Genomic DNA, 15,701 nt, shown 5'->3' on the forward strand with positions numbered 1-15,701 from the left:
AGGACAGTTGTCCCGCCGCTCGCTAGATGATGCTGCAGCCCGTTTTTATCAGAAAACGGGCTGCAGCATCATCTCAAAGGAAAACGATAAAATGTAGACGACAGTGTTCCGCCGTTATCTAACTCTGGTTAATATGGTGTTTTTACAGCGTTCGCGCGAAAAGTACTTACATTCAAGCACATTGCTTAGGAAGGATGAGAACGGTATGTGAAAATTGTTGTTTGTGTGCTGCTTGCGTCCTCAAATATCTTCCGCATTGTTTAAAACCAACCACGGCCTACAATAGTTGGTAGGCTGCTAAGTAAGCTAGTGCACATACTTGTTATATGCGCACAGGTCTTGTTGTCGCCTATTTGGCCAACAAGGAGCGCTAATGCGATCATAACCTATACAATATGCCCAAAAACCGATGAAGGATATGCGGCTAATATTTCACCTGAAACGGCGATAAAACTGTTTGGTCAGTAAGCAGGGGGGCATCGATTAAACAGTGCGTTTCCCCCCACAAAAATTAACAATAATTATGTCATGTTTGTCTCTCAGATGCTCCCATCATCTGTAGGACAGTGAAAACCCCTCCCCTGCTGCTGTGGGCGTAGATGGCACCATGCTGGATAACACCGGTGATCAAGTGGAGCAGCAGTCTGGGCGCTGCTCAGACTGTGGGTGCAGTTTCAATCTTTCACATCCTGACTCTGAGCCTGATTCCGATGACACTCCAGCCGATCCTAAACAGCAGAATAAAACAGACAGTTCTTCCAAATGCCCATCCTGCCAGGCAGGCAGCAGCCCCCAGAATGGACGCCGGCCACACCGGCGCATCCGCCTGGACCCTCACAGCTGCAGCCTGTGCTCCAAAACCTTCATCTCCTCCGCTCACCTGACCCTTCACCTTGCTTCTCACAATAAGGAAAGGAAGTTCAAATGTAACACCTGTGGCAAGTTCTTCCATCAGTCCTCCCACCTAATGGCACACAAGATAATCCACAGCGGAGACAGGCCGTTTAAATGCCCAGATTGCGGTAAGACTTTTGGGCGAGCTTCACACCTGAAGACCCACCGTCGACTCCACACAGGCGAAAAACCTTTTAAATGCACTTACTGTGACAAGTCCTTCACCCAGAAGGCTGGGCTCCTGGCCCACGTTCGTCTGCACACCGGGGAGAGACCATACAAGTGCGAGCAGTGTGGCGAGGGCTTTCGCTCTTTGTCACTGCTGCTGTCTCACAAGGCTCAAGAGGCTTCCGGACAGGCCAAGTCACTGTCTCCACCACCGCTCAGCCAGCCTCAGAAAACACAAACCAACAGCGAAGATCTGAAATGCGGCGTCTGCTGTCGCACTTTTGTCAGGTCATCTTATATCAGGCTGCACATTCGCCTCAACAAAGGACAGCGACCTTATCACTGCAAAGTGTGCAACAAGACGTTTGTCAAACTGGAAACATTTGTGAACCACTGTGACAAACACCTGAGACAGAAAAAGGATAAAAATAAGGGGGCGGAAGACAAAGTTGTCAAACCTCCCCTGTTTGTTCCGCTCTCCAGGCCTTCTTCTCCTGAGTCCTTACCTGCTCAGCAGCTATCCCAGGAGGTCAACACACGCTCCAGAGCAAAAGCAAAGATTAAAACAGAGCCATAGTCAGAAGGAGAGCGTCAGCTGAGACAGATGGTGGCAGTAGTGTAATGTTGGTGTTTTAAAAGGTTAAATGTTTACAGATGATGGTAAGAAAGGGACAAACACCAGATTGATAGTTGAAACAGTTCCAATTTTTATTTAATTTATATCAATGTGAGTTCACTAATTGTTATTTTAAGATGGTGATTTCCATTGTGAGCAGTTATCTTTAAGCACTATAATATTTTTTATTGAGGTATCTTTTAGGCTAATGTTTGTAACATTTCAGAGGCGTACATTGTTCTGATCTTACAATGTTAAAATGAAAAAAAGGTCATATCTTAAACCATTGTAATTTATGGTTTTCGTTAATCTGTTCTTCTAAATGCATAAAAGTCTAGTGGCATGTATGTACAACCAATAAAAAATGTAAGTTAAATGCTTATTGTAAAACAATATGCCATTTGATGAAAAGTAACCTAGTGTGACTCAACCTTGTCTTTTTTTTTGCACCTCAGTAAACAAAAAAAATAACTGATGTTCCAGCTGTGCGACACAGCGCTGCTTTATGTAAAGTACTTTTGTCCTTCAATAAAAAGGAGCAGTAAACGTGCTCTTAGGATAGTGTGATTGCAGCAATCAGGCTCAACACTATGATAGCAGGCCTTTCTCTGGCACATTCATTGCAACACACCAGTCCGCTTCAGCAGCAGTCTCACAGCCGAACAGTTTAATTTTATTAGACTGTTTTTTCTATTTTAGATCTCCACCGGTGATGAGCGAATATGTGTCACCTCCACATGGGGAAACTCTTTGTTCCAGCCTAAGGACAGAGGGGAGGGGGAAACAGCACGTGAACAACTTTATGGGCAGGGTTAAGTTAGGAGATTGTGCAACAACAATGCAAAAGACATTGTTGAACACTCATATAAAAAGTAATAAAGAAACCTTCCAATTCCTTATAATCAATACATTTCTCAGATAAAGTGCATATAGTAAATGAAAATGTTTGCCTGGGAGTTGTCTGGATTGTCTGTGCCCCCTTTAATGGTCCAGTGCAGGGTAACGGTCATGTGGCGTCTCCAGACAGGATTTCTCTGGAGGACAATGGTTCCACTGATCGAGTCTCCTGCGCATACACTTACAGGCCTGTCTAGCATGAACAATGTCTGCTTCCAGTGTGTTGGCCTGTAGGGAAAAGGGACTAGTTAGTATGAAATCATATTTAACTAATTACGCATCAGAATTTTTTTTGTGCTTTTCATGTTTTCACCCAGAGTTGGGGCCGGTGTTTAGCTCCACAGTTGCGCCTCCTGCCTCCAGGCTCTCGAAGCAAACAGTGAACCAGGCGGTGAATCCATGGAAAACTGCAGACTTCTCCACACAAAAATGAAACTGACCCTTCATTTCCTGAGAAACGAAACAGTCAAGCATTAGTAACAAAATCCAAGTTGGCTCATTTACAACTATCCCATAAAAAAAGAAAAATTAAAAAATGACCTCGAGGTCTCCCACTTGTAAAGTGTACATGTCGAGGGAGATGACATCACAAGGAGCAGCGAGGCAGTCACATGGTTCAATGATGTGGCTGAACTTGGGCTTGGTGAAGAACTCCTGCTGTGCCAAAGGCCTCCAGAAACACAAAAGTATTTAGCACAAGGGTAAAATGAATTATCAGTGTACTCGGAAATTATTCTAACCTTATATATTTCTAGCCAATATGTGATGAACTCTGATATATAAAAATGTTAAATGCAGGAGCATCTTAACCTCCAAGTGCATTGTATTTAGTCAGCTAAACAAAATATTATTTAAATACTGATGAACAAAAAACAAGTCCCCAGATGAAAAAGTTTCACATTAGAGTTCAATTGCAACATTAAAGATAAGCCAGTTATCCGTATTTCTGTATTGTAAAGCGCTATATAAGTAAACCTTGTTTACTTGTTACAGAAATTTGTGGTAAAAAATCTGGCTACGTTACATTGTAACTGGAATTTACATGCATAAAACTGATGATGCCAAATTTTGTGTTATTATTTCAGAATTACAACTTACAAGATAATAACCTGAAAATCTGACATATCACTTTTCAGTAATGGACACAAGCTTTCATAGTTCGGTCCTAATACTGCCAGGGTTTTGTTTTTTTTACACTAGTGGAACTGTAGTAATGGGAACACACATTAAAAGAGTGATCACTTGCATTTTGGGGCTATTTATCACCAACCCATCAATATTCAATCAATAAAAGTAATTTCACTTTGTACTGGTGACAAACTACAGCAATTCCTACATTTAATTCATCGGGCAGCGGGACAGAACAAGAGCTGAAACTGACTCTTCATTTCCTGAGAAGTTTAAAGTTCTAGAGCTCTAACGTGCAGCTGACATGGTAGAAACAGCAACACAGACAGCTCACTGAGCAGTAATACAGAAATATATTTATTGTACTGCTCTGTGTGCTTGTGATGATCAAATCACCAGAGTAGTTTTTGAAGAAATAATCTCACATTATTTGCAGCTCCAGTGTTGCATTTTGCTCATCGTTTTATAATCTTTACATATTGAGGTTAGATGCTCTTATATTGTTAATATTGTCCTTGATTGCACCATGTTGTCCACAGCTGATTTTGTGTGGAAGAAGAATGATGTGTGAAACACTTTTTGTGTGAACGTGCACAGAGCCTGAAGCAGAAAGACTGGCTGTTGATAGCACAACATAATGAAGCCTGTTATCTCAGACTGGGGTTTTAGTTTCTATCAAGCCAGCTAAATCAAGAAAGCCTGGATGTGTTGAACTTGCTTTGCAGTATAAGTGTTTAAGGCAACGCATGAACTGGCACAAGGCTGTCTGTCAGATATGAATCAGAGAGGATGATTCATTTAAAGCTGGCCATCTAGTGGTAAAACAGATTTTAACACAAGCACATGAAGGTAAGCGCCTCATGGACAAAAGTAAAACAGTATGTCGGATGTGCCACGCAATACTCAATTACACTGGTGGGAACTGGTGCGTTAGCGCAGTTTGCTCGTTAACGTGTTGGCCGTCCAGCCCCACGCACGGGGCGATCCGCGGTAGCTCATTAACGGAGATTTGCCGTGTTGTGGCGTTAACATCGTTTCAACGAGATTAACGCTGACAGCACTAGTGGGAACACAACGAATATGACTGCACATTTACTCCGACATCATCCTAGTGCAAAGACAAGTGGAAGCAGACAAAAACAACAAGCACGCATGCTACAAACTTTACTTGAGTCATTTAGACAGCCGTTAGCACATGATTCTCCTTATGGGGACCTGATATGTTTAATATGTTGCTGAGAATATAGCCCAGAAGAAGCGTATAGTATAGCTTTTATTTTGGAAAGAGCCATTTCTCTGTAATAAACTCTCTTTTCCAAAGATGAGTGATTTCTTGATCAGATAGATTTATTTTTTTTATTACTTTGTTGTTTCAGCAACATTAAATTTAAAAACTGTACGTTTGAGTTAAAATATATATTTATAATTTTAATAAATGACAAATTAAAAAGGCATGAACATTTTTTTGTATCGAAAAAATATCGAACCGTGACACCAAAGTATCGAACCGAACCGAACCGTGAATTTTGTGTATCGTTGCACCCCTAATATATATATATGCATACATACATACACACACACACACACACACATATCTGTAAGTGACAGGACATTCCTCACTGTCAACTGTTAACTAATGGCTCTTACTGAAGAGGAGTGAAGTCGAGGCCGTATGGCCGCTCCCAGAAGGCCATTTTCTCTGCATAATAGCTGTCGGCCTGACATGGCACAAAGGTGAGGGCCGCAGAGGAGGGCCACATCGTGCCACCATCTCTAAGCCAGCGGTCCCTGGCCAGCAGAACTGACTCCACCATGAACTCAAACTAGAGCGTGGGGAAAAGGCAAAAAAAGAAAAAGAAAGAAGCAATGTGCTATAGTAAAACCTGAACATGGGTAAGAGCAGAAAAGGATGTCCCACAACAATGTATTTTTTTTAAAGTAGCAGGACAGGAAGTGTTATAATTACCAGAAGGCAGTTACCCATCCACTCAGAAACCAGGACGTCCACCTGCTCAGGCAGCTCGATCTCCTCAGCCCGCCCCTGAAGCACCGTGACCACCTCATCATAGCCGTTCTGCTTCACCAGCTGTCTGGTGTACTCTGCCATTGAGCTCGCCTCCACAGCATACACCTACAACACCACAGATAATCTCCTTCCGTGCACTCTATCCATCATGCTGTTTCCTCAATGCAGCAACACTCTTTGTCCAGCAGATGGAAGTAGAAGTACACCAATGTTCAATACCTAACTGGTGATTTTGCTCCTCTAAGTAACCACATTTATGTGAAAGATTTTACTTTTGGACCCTTAGATTCTAATTTGTTTTTGTTATTTGGCAGGAAACTTAAACTTAACTCACAATATATGCAAATTTTTCCTCATTATTTAAAAATGAATGCAGTCTCATTTCATTTCAATCGGATTTAATTTCTCCTTATAACACAAAATCCAAGATTCAACATTACCATTGAGGGGCGTGCCAACTGAACGCAGAACAGACTGATGATGCCAGTCCCACAGCCGAGGTCCATTACCCTCTTGCTGCTGAGAGAAGCACTGTTGTTGAGAATAACCTGCCGGTATGCCTCAGTGCGGCTCTTGTCTGACAGCATCTCCAGGTGAAGCCTCTGTGTCGTGAAACATGACTAAATGAAACACAGTGCCTAAAAAATGTATGTACAGCAAACTGACAGGTAGCCACTGGCAGTTTATTTAATGCTCAAAAGGTAGACTTTTTTTAAAAACTATAATAAAATACTGATCAAAGCAGTGATCAGTCGCATAACTGTGCCCCTGTTAAACCTAACTCTTTATAATGAAAAGTGGCTTCATGAAATAAAACGTTAATTTCTAAATGGCAATATGAAATAAAATCAGACATATAAAATTTGCTTGAATTAAACAAGAGTTTTTGATAATTAATCCACTGATAAATAAACTACTCCAAATGGGATCCAAATAAATTCCCAAAACGCAGCAGGGTCTAGTTACATGCTTCCCCCCTTGTTTATCAGGGGTAATGCATTCAAGAAAAGGCTTACATGTGTATATTTGGAAATCAGGGTCTAAACAGCAATCTTTTATCTATTCTGAGCATGGTTTCCCAGCATCTCAGGAGTAAATATATCACTGGAAACTCTGAATCATGCACCACTGAGGACCATCATCTTAAACCAGCACAGCAACATTGCAGGGTAGTGTCGTCAAAAGACGATGCTTACTTAAAGTCTTAGTCGTTGCATGCTGGTGATTACCTATAGTTACAATGTAAGACGCATGGCTGCTTAACGCGCTGGGAAACAGTTTATACTCGCATATTATGATTCAAATCATCATTATCTTCAAGTTCATGATAATAATCTGGACATATGCAAAGCAATACACTTCTTTAAAATTTCCAACCAGCGTTCCATAATTGCCAAAGTATTCTTCATCTTGCCACGGATCTTCTATTGAGGGGTCCTCCTCCCCTGCAGCATCCTGGCTCATGTAGCTGGCAGGGACATAACCTATGACCCCCTGCAGCTCTGCCCACCACCACTCTGAGGAGGGCTTGGCGTGCACGAGCAGTATGTCCCCTCTGCTGAAACTAAGCTGTGAAACAAAACAAAAAAAGTCACACGGTTATTGCTGATATCCCCACCTCCCATTTTAAGGCTAGGATCTCGGAGGTCTGCGGGTCTCTCTGACCTGATCGGTGCTACTTCCAGTGAAATCTGACCGGGCAACGTACTCCTCACAGGACGCCTCATCCTCATCCTCGTTCTCGGTCTGCATATTTGCTTTTCACACTTTCGCTGGTTGTTTTTCTCTAACAAACAAGCCAAACCATTGCACGTGCAGAGCAACTAAAAAACTACAAAAAAACCCCCACTGTGTGTTTAGAGTGAATCGAGCGGCGAAACTCCTACTTTCAGCTACAGCGCGCACCGCAGACACTTCCTGTTTCGACGTAAGGTTGCGTTATCAAGCCTTCACGTGCTGTCGGAAGTTTCGAAACTGTAAGCTCATCTCAAACGAAATAACACGACATTTAACCCTATCAGAAAACGTTTACTGCATTGTGCACCAAATATTATTAAGCTTCATTATGAGATACGTTGGTCTTCATATTCGGTTTGTTTCACAGTTGCATTTTCGTCTTTCTTCTGGTGTCATATTCACTTCTATTTCCAAATGGCCTCTATGTTAATATCATGTTAAGTAACTGGCCGACTTGAAGCTTGTCTAAAGCGACCCTTCACTGAAAGTTTCCTGAAAGACCAAATAACAGAATTTCACTATTTCATAATTTACCTTGAAAAAATGTTTGACTTAAAAGAAAATGACTTGAGGGTATAAAAAAAATGTATTTTTGATCTGCACGCTTTTCCTGTTGCGTTAGGTTCTTGATTAAAAATAACCTTGAACCATTCATGCAAATACATTAAAAAAAATTGCAAGAAGATAAAACAGATTTAATATACTGCTAGACATCTCAAAGAATTTTAGATATCCTTCCATCCACTTTCTCAAAAACTTAGATCATAAAAGCTATAAAAAGGGCAAGAAGCATCCTGGACAAGTCACCAGTTTATCCATACCTCTATATCAGACTTTCATTTTTTTTCTTTATTTATTCCTTTTTTGAATAAGTTTTTTTTTAAAGCACTAGTTTTTTTCTAGTGCACTTTCTGCAGAGATTCAAGCAAAATCATTGTCGTCTTGTGTGTCTGCAAATGTCTGTTAAAAATAAAATAATGTAAAAACCAAAATATAACAAAAATATTTATTAAAAAATTATACAAATTAATAACACACACGAACACACACAGAAATAAAAACAAACAAACAAAATACATACGTTTGAAGCTCAAACAGTTCACAACTTAAATTCCTAAAACACATCCACTGATTCCAGCGAGGAAGAAGGTACATTTTAAACACAGGCCACTTCAAACTAACCAGTTCATGTCAAGAATCCACAAAAGAAGAGCATGAAGCATGGCATGAAGTTTGAGGTCTAGTTGAGTTTGTATGGGATAAACATGTTTCTCCCTTAACTCTGTAAATTGATAGACTTTGTAGTATTCAGTCCTCCTGAGTGTTTTAGTGTGATGTTCAACATGATGATCAAAAATGTAGAACTGTTTTCAGAAGCATATCACATTCTTGGTCTCAGCTGTCTTTTGTCTTTGCCTTGAGAAAGGGCTTATGGAGGACGTCAAAGAGTCGTCTTGCCTGTAAACACAAAATGTCAACATGTTAAGTCATCAAACACTTCATCTACGCTGTGTATATTTATACTCAGCACATGTGTTTTCCTCACTTTTTGTGGTCCAAGGCCTGGGCAGACAACCAAATCTTCCTTAGAGGCACTGACGATTCCTTCTACAGACTGAAGAATACATCATGTCTGTATATCGATTGGATCATATCCACTGACAACATGACTGAACTACAATTACACACTCTCAGTTGTTCATGAACCAATCAAGTTGCACATCTCCCTTTAGGCTTTGCAGACTCTTGTGGTATATATAGTGAGTCTTTAAAGAAATTTAATAAACATGATTAATTAATACTTGAAGTGAAAATTGTGAAAAATGAGGCACTCACAGAGAACGCAGACAGCAAAGTAATGGCATCCGTTTTGTTGATAGACTTCACAGTTGTCAGGCAATCTGTAACCTTGAAGTAAGCAGAGATCCAATCAGCAATTTCAGTGTTCATGGTGTTAAAGCTACTGCAAGATTTTGGCAAATACTGTACATTCCCATGTTACTAAATCTTCCATGACATTTCTATAACGTCTATTTCTGTTATTAAATGGGCACAAGTAGGCGAAAAGACAAAAAAGCACCAAGAGCTCACATAGAAAACGGTGACTCTACACACACCTTTGACAGGTAGTCTTTTTCGACTTGCTCCTTCAGCATGTCAGCTGGCTTCTTTTCATACGACTTATACGTTTCCAGGTAGCGGCCTGCCTCTTCTGGACTGGCAGTTCAAAATGAAAATGACAGAAAACAACAAAACACGTTTAAAAAGACAAGAAGTGTTTGACTTTGTCTTTGAGCTATAGTTTTTAGATGTTGGAGCCAGAATCACACTGATTATTTATTTTATATATGTCTTGTAGCAAGCTGCTTACCTCCAAGCCAAGATGAGAGTGCAGTCAGCCATGATGCACATGCGAGCCAGCTCTTTCAACGCATGATGAGGATCTTTCTGTAGTTGAAGAGATGTTAGGGTTAAAACAAAATACAACAACAATTCATTCTTAAAAACTTCATGAAGTCACATTAGGGCTTTAGATTTGCTACAAATTGAGGTGTTGTAACATTTTTTAATTTTGACCCAAATCTGAGTCTTCTTACACAGTATCTATTATTTGGCAGCTCTGAGATCTTTATTTTCCTACACACAGTGCCAAAAATAGTCTCCAGCTGCACCTCTTCACACTTCATTTACACCACTGCTAGCGAAACTAATTCAGCTGAGGCAAGACACACTTCACAAATGAGTAGATCTGCATTGATCACTTACATTAAGCTGCTAAAGGAGAGCTGTAATGTCCTGAAAAGATTGTTCTGTCTTGTTAAATATAAAACTTTTGGATGTTTACATTTTTGTCAGCATTCATAAGGCCAGCTGACGTTACCGACCTGACAGCTGTTATCGTTAGATAATCCACAGTTTCATAGAGGTAATTTGTTTCCCTGTTTCTGTTGTTCACTCGCTTAAAAGCCTCCAATTTTGTTTCTAGTATTACCCAGATGTCCCAAAGCGGCAAAAATGGCCCTGGAAACACGAACACTTGCAGAACTATCACAAATTTACTTTTGAGTTCTGTGCCAGATGTTTACACAGTATTTAACAAAGGTGAGTATAATCCTTCGATACAGTGTTTAAATGATAAACGATGTAAATTATATCACCTTATGGCACTTGCATTCTCCTGAGCTGACATTTAGAGTAGTGATTCTTATGAAAAGTAACACTCTTTGCTGGACTTTCTCAATTTTGGACCTGTGGGTTTTGTCTGATCTGCATGTCTGCCTCATGGTTCCACATAGAAAAGAACTGTCAGGGGAACTGAATGATCTCAACACGAAGCTCCACTAAGATGGAAAAAACATAAAGAAAGATTGATTTCCACCTAAAAATCAGTGGAAGCACAGCTGCTGCAGCAGTAATCAGGAGGTACAAAATGAGCCATAGTGCCGCTCATCAGAGCTGCAATGGCTGTCCTCCTAAAATGATGCCACCAACAGTGCACTGCTTGCACAATCCAGCTCTGAGAAACAGTTGGGTAAGTGCTTAAGACTTGGCACAGGGGTTATAAATGGAAATCAGAGCTTTTGTGACAGCTGTGAAGGACAATGCATAACATTAAGCTCAGTGGATGGCGTCCAAGAAAAAGAACTTGCTTGTTCTTCAGTACAAAACTGTAATATTAAACTTAGAGGAGAAAAAAAAGGACATGGAAAAAAAACCCCAAAACAAACCGATGAATATTGGGAGCACGTTCTTTGGGCAGTTGAGAACAATATAAATATGTTCAGTTCAAATGGGATCAAACATGTTTGATGAGGTGTGGATATATTGGTGCAAAAGGTGCTGGGGAGATGACCTTTATAGTTTGCACTATGAATGTCTGTGAATGTACCAAAATACTGTCTGACACAATGACTCCTAATCTCTAGAAGCTGACAGAAGAGGGATATTCCAGCATAATAATGATCCAAGGCACACTGCCCACATCACAATAGAGTTTCTAAAGTAGAGGGAAAAAACACTATGACCTGCCCTTTTCAGGTCAGGCCAAGTATGCTGCCTGACTTGAATCCAACCGAACACATTTGAACCAGTTTAAAGAGAAAGGATAGAGCAATACAAACCATCCACCTAATAAGAAAACGAAAAAGTATACTCCATGAGGAGGAGGACTGAGTCTGTCGTGAAAAATAAAGATGGACACAAAGTATTAAAGTATAAAAAGATCTAAACTGCAGTAGGTGCACTGATTCTGCTTTTATTATAGTCGATCTAAACAGGATCTAAAATGAGTTACTTTAAGAGAAAATTCTGTTCAGCATAGATGTAATCCAGTTACAAGAAAATGACACAATTTTAAAACCAAGTGATACTGCACAGGTGTGTACCCACGTCTGCTGTCTGTGTGCAAATCTTCTGAATGTAATACCATACAGCTGTGCAAAATGCAGTCATTATATTTCACAGATGTATAGTGCACAACAAAAGAAAATGAAGCTTGAGCGCAAATTAATTTGCATCACCACTGTTTTGATCCTGTCACAAGACGGCTTCTAGTTGCTTGGAGGAAGTGTAAATGATTTAGATGAAAACAAAGAGAATAAGAAGATGGTATCGGTCTTGAAATCCTGTAGCAGGAAACTTTGTACAGCCTCCTCCTTTCCTGATATGTACAAACTGAAGCAATTCAGATATAGATTTCACAAGAGTAATGTTAAACAGCTTCTGAGGTACTGAATGATTAAAAAAAGATGCAGGAGCTGCATTTGAAATAGAAAAAAAGTGCCTTAATGCATTATTTATGTGACTACAGTTTCAAATCACTTTGACACATTTCTCACATCAGGAACACCATTCTCACCGCTCTTCTCAAATTAATGACACGCTTCCCCACCAACCTTAGCATTTCCCGTTGCATGTGTACAAACTGCTGTTGTTTCTGCACATACACTCCTTTTTTAGAATCTGAACACTTAACATTAGGCTCACGTTTTTGCAGTCAGTAAGGTTTTCATAAAAGTAGGACAATAAACACATTAAGACAATTGAGAAAAACTCTAAACTGGACTGTATATCATAAGCATGTGCTATTTTTACTTTATCAGAGGAAATGACACCTTAGAATAGCTGCTGCAGCCATTCAAAGATCTTAATTTGATTAGATTTGACAATGATTGACACAGAGCTAATGGTTTGATAAATAGTAATAATTTCCAAGTTACTACAAAAAAGTCAGGCCACTGAATGTTGAGAATACTTTAAATAATCAGTATCAAGGTTAATGCTAAAGAGCATCTTTACTTACCACGTCTACTTGAACCAGTAGCACTCGTAGTGTGAATGTGTGTCCAAGCTGTTTCAAACGGTCATGGATATAGTTTGGGTTGAGATTGTGATACCTCAGACTTTATGTCGAGTCAAAAAACAAACAAACAGAAAGAACATAAACCAACATCAAAGCAAAGCAAAATACACAATAGAAATAGAAACCTTTTTTTTTTTTTATAACAACATGATATTACAGTAACAGAAAAAAAAGTAAAACAAAAATGTTCCAGTGGGTGTGCAGTGACAACAACTTTTTCTTGCTCACATAAACAGAGTTTGCGAAGCACAAAAACCCACCTGAGGAAGAGAGCACAGGTTGTCTGTCCCAAGACATAATCTGGCACAACATCTCCAAACTCCCATGGGACACTCCTAACAAACTTCAGAATGGGGTTTCCTCTCTGTAGTGTTAGAAATAAGTTTTTGGGTTTTTTTTTAAATATAAGTGTCTTTTCAACATTGACTGCAATAAATGCTCATAATAGAGTTGACACACTCCTCATTAAAAGCATTAACCCCATGTTGTAAAGGATGAACTAAGAGAGATAGAAAGAGTTGGGTGTAGAAGGTAAATTGCTACACACTTACAGAACACAGTATCAGACAAGAAAGGTTACTTGACCTTGAGTGTATAATAACAGGGTGCTATAGCCAACAAGAAATAGAGACTTCATTGTGTCAATTAAAGCTGACTTCAACATGAAAATAAAACATCCCTGGTAACAACTGTAAGGTAGGGAGCAGTTTTCTCACAAGATTCCTGACTAGAGGTTAATGACCGTTGTCATGCGGAAGAACCCTGAGGAGAACAAATCAGGGGGCGGCAAGTCTAAACCATCGCATGTCTCCATCAATAGCCAATCACAATTATTTCCTGTTTTCATGTGTCTAATATATACTTTGAATTATGAATTGTACTTCACTTCTCCTGTGCAGACTGCTTGACACTGAGGAGTCCACAGCTGTGCAAGCCAAATCTGGGACACTAATAGGAATGCATGAAAGGAGGCTACGGTTTTCTGTAAACCATACACCTGTTGGATCAAAGCTATATAGTTTTAATACATACCTGTCGAGGACTGACAATAATGCTGCTCCCAGATCCCACTGGTTTAGGACCGAAGCTGGTGCCTGGTTCTGACCTTTGGCCGCTTCCCTCTATTTGACCCGTTGTAGCCTCCTGTGCCTCTTCACTCATTTTGACATGGGGCCCTTTAGCCAAGTCCTGCACTGTTTTATATTTTTCTGTGCTGGAGGACACTGTAGATGGCTCACTTTGCCTCACACAGGTAACTTCAGCATTATCGCTCCTGGGCAACTTGGAGGCAGTATCTCTACGTGAAGCAGCAGCCGCATTGCTTTTACTCTGGACGATGTATTCTGCGTAGGAGACCGGCTGGGTCACTGACTGAGCAGGCTTTGTGGTAGCTGAAGCTGAAGTGCTTTGTCCAACTTTGGAAGCGAGTTGAAACTGTGGCTTTGGCTGAAACGCAATCACAATGATCAATCAACAATCACAATCGTCAAAGGAGCTTGCAAAGAAAAGCGTCTGGACTTCTTTAAGTTACTTGAAGACGTTTCACCTCTCATCCGAGAGGCTTCTTCAGTTCTAAGGTCAAATGGTGGAGAGTCCCAGATATAACCCTAGTGGGAGTGTCCCCCCACAGAGGGACAAAAGGACCCCCTGGTGATCCTCTAATCGCCTGAGCCAAGGTGTGGAACTGGGTGTGGGTCCCAATCAGCCAGAGTTTCAGGTGAGGGCCAGGTTTCACAATAACTCACCTGAAACTCTGGCTGATTGGGACCCACACCCAGTTCCACACCTTGGCTCAGGCGATTAGAGGATCACCAGGGGGTCCTTTTGTCCCTCTGTGGGGGGACACTCCCACTAGGGTTATATCTGGGACTCTCCACCATTTGACCTTAGAACTGAAGAAGCCTCTCGGATGAGAGGTGAAACGTCTTCAAGTAACTTAAAGAAGTCCAGACGCTTTTCTTTGCAAGCTCCTTTGACTACGATGACCTGGATGACTGAGAACCTTCACAGACACAATCACAATCAACTCTCTGAGAACCGATAATTTAACTATGAATTAAATCATATAAAACCACCATTCACGAGTCTGGAAATCCACCTGACGAAAACCTTTTATAGATACGTTTTTATAGCTCATTTTTAAACGAATCTTACGTTAAAAATTTAAATTGTATGCTTGAAGACTCGTTTGCTAGCAAGCCTGCTACGTAACCGTGAACTTTTTTTTTTTAGCAAAATACAGACCGGTGTTCTTTCTTTAGTAAAAGCAGAATCGTCCAGGTTGATGTTAAATCTCTTCTTCATGTCTGTTGACAGCTGGAGAATTCTCAAGTAAAAACATTAAGTTGAACTTGCAAGACCTCGCTTTCTGACACACAATGCAAGGTTGCAACGGCACTTCCGGGCCAATCCTATCAGAATAAAAGCACAAGCACACAGCCTTTTCAGTTCCTTCTGTCACAGGATAAAAACAAGCGTTATTACGCGATAATTATGCACTAAACTAGACTGTTGGCATGACATGCAAGTAAGTTAAAACAACTTTATCAACACGACCTTAATTTGTCTTGATATTTCCGAATAATCAGTGCACGTTCACACAGACCCGCAACTGATTTGAAGGTTTTTTAACATTACTTTTTAAGAACATTTTTAATGCGTGTCATTCCTCATTAGTGGGATTAGGTGTCCCACTTTATCATTCGTTCCTCATGTCAAAGCATTGCCCCTAATTCTGTTTGGCTCTGATTTTCAAAGTGAATACATGTCTCAAAGAAACGTGTCTGTGATAAACCACCTATGCATCCCTGTTGAAATCCAAAGACGATTCAAAGAGAGAACGGTGGCTTAAATATACGTTTTAACAGTTTTTT

The 15,701-nt window shown here is 40.4% G+C and overlaps 3 protein-coding genes across 5 annotated transcripts; 1 reads left to right on the forward strand and 2 right to left on the reverse strand.

The window, feature by feature from the left end:
- Positions 1–68: 68 nt before the first annotated feature.
- LOC102783871 (uncharacterized) lies at positions 69–2,093 on the forward strand. Of its 2 annotated transcripts, none has more exons than XM_006788598.3 (2): positions 69–203; positions 544–2,093. In XM_006788598.3, the coding sequence occupies exon 2, from the start codon at positions 608–610 to the stop codon at positions 1,637–1,639; it is 1,032 nt and encodes a 343-aa protein (XP_006788661.1). In that variant the 5' UTR covers positions 69–203; positions 544–607; the 3' UTR covers positions 1,640–2,093. The 2 variants fall into 2 exon arrangements, with proteins under 2 accessions (XP_006788661.1, XP_006788662.1); XM_006788599.3 differs by lacking the exon at positions 69–203 and adding an exon at positions 230–460.
- prmt2 (protein arginine methyltransferase 2) lies at positions 1,752–7,640 on the reverse strand. 2 transcript variants are annotated; one of them, XM_006788601.3, is made up of 9 exons: positions 7,395–7,640; positions 7,107–7,298; positions 6,170–6,331; positions 5,670–5,834; positions 5,351–5,526; positions 3,116–3,245; positions 2,889–3,025; positions 2,629–2,803; positions 1,752–2,438 (listed from the first exon to the last, which is right to left on the reverse strand). In XM_006788601.3, exons 1-9 carry the CDS (start codon positions 7,479–7,481, stop codon positions 2,406–2,408), a joined length of 1,257 nt encoding a protein of 418 aa, XP_006788664.1. In that variant the 5' UTR covers positions 7,482–7,640; the 3' UTR covers positions 1,752–2,405. The 2 variants fall into 2 exon arrangements, with proteins under 2 accessions (XP_006788664.1, XP_087686251.1); XM_087830125.1 differs by lacking the exon at positions 1,752–2,438 and having other exon boundaries at positions 2,593–2,803.
- An 865-nt stretch (positions 7,641–8,505) lies between these two features.
- On the reverse strand, positions 8,506–15,229 carry ercc1 (excision repair cross-complementation group 1). The gene is made up of 9 exons (XM_006788602.3): positions 15,073–15,229; positions 13,861–14,274; positions 13,089–13,192; positions 12,769–12,868; positions 9,838–9,914; positions 9,584–9,683; positions 9,303–9,374; positions 9,013–9,081; positions 8,506–8,924 (listed from the first exon to the last, which is right to left on the reverse strand). Exons 1-9 carry the CDS (start codon positions 15,130–15,132, stop codon positions 8,862–8,864), a joined length of 1,059 nt encoding a protein of 352 aa, XP_006788665.2. The 5' UTR covers positions 15,133–15,229; the 3' UTR covers positions 8,506–8,861.
- Between the last annotated feature and the right edge of the window lie 472 nt (positions 15,230–15,701).

This window comes from Neolamprologus brichardi, chromosome 16, assembly GCF_056152115.1.
Source record: "Neolamprologus brichardi isolate AB-2024 chromosome 16, ASM5615211v1, whole genome shotgun sequence".
Taxonomy (NCBI): domain Eukaryota; kingdom Metazoa; phylum Chordata; class Actinopteri; order Cichliformes; family Cichlidae; genus Neolamprologus; species Neolamprologus brichardi.

What these genes read in the sequence shown, in the direction of transcription:
- LOC102783871 (XM_006788598.3), top strand. Translation starts at nt 608, where the DNA reads ATGCTGGATAACACCGGTGATCAAGTGGAGCAGCAGTCTGGGCGCTGC.
- prmt2 (XM_087830125.1), bottom strand. Translation starts at nt 7,481, where the DNA reads ATGCAGACCGAGAACGAGGATGAGGATGAGGCGTCCTGTGAGGAGTAC. An exon ending in AGTTGGCACGCCCCTCAATG is followed by an intron (nt 5,835 to 6,169) that starts GTAATGTTGAAT and finishes GTGGTGTTGTAG; the next exon opens with GTGTATGCTGTGGAGGCGAG. An exon ending in CTCGACTTCACTCCTCTTCA is followed by an intron (nt 3,246 to 5,350) that starts GTAAGAGCCATT and finishes GTGTTTCTGGAG; the next exon opens with GCCTTTGGCACAGCAGGAGT.
- ercc1 (XM_006788602.3), bottom strand. Translation starts at nt 15,132, where the DNA reads ATGAAGAAGAGATTTAACATCAACCTGGACGATTCTGCTTTTACTAAA. An exon ending in CTTTGCTGTCTGCGTTCTCT is followed by an intron (nt 9,082 to 9,302) that starts GTGAGTGCCTCA and finishes TGTATTCTTCAG; the next exon opens with TCTGTAGAAGGAATCGTCAG. An exon ending in CAGGCCTTGGACCACAAAAA is followed by an intron (nt 8,925 to 9,012) that starts GTGAGGAAAACA and finishes TTGTGTTTACAG; the next exon opens with GCAAGACGACTCTTTGACGT.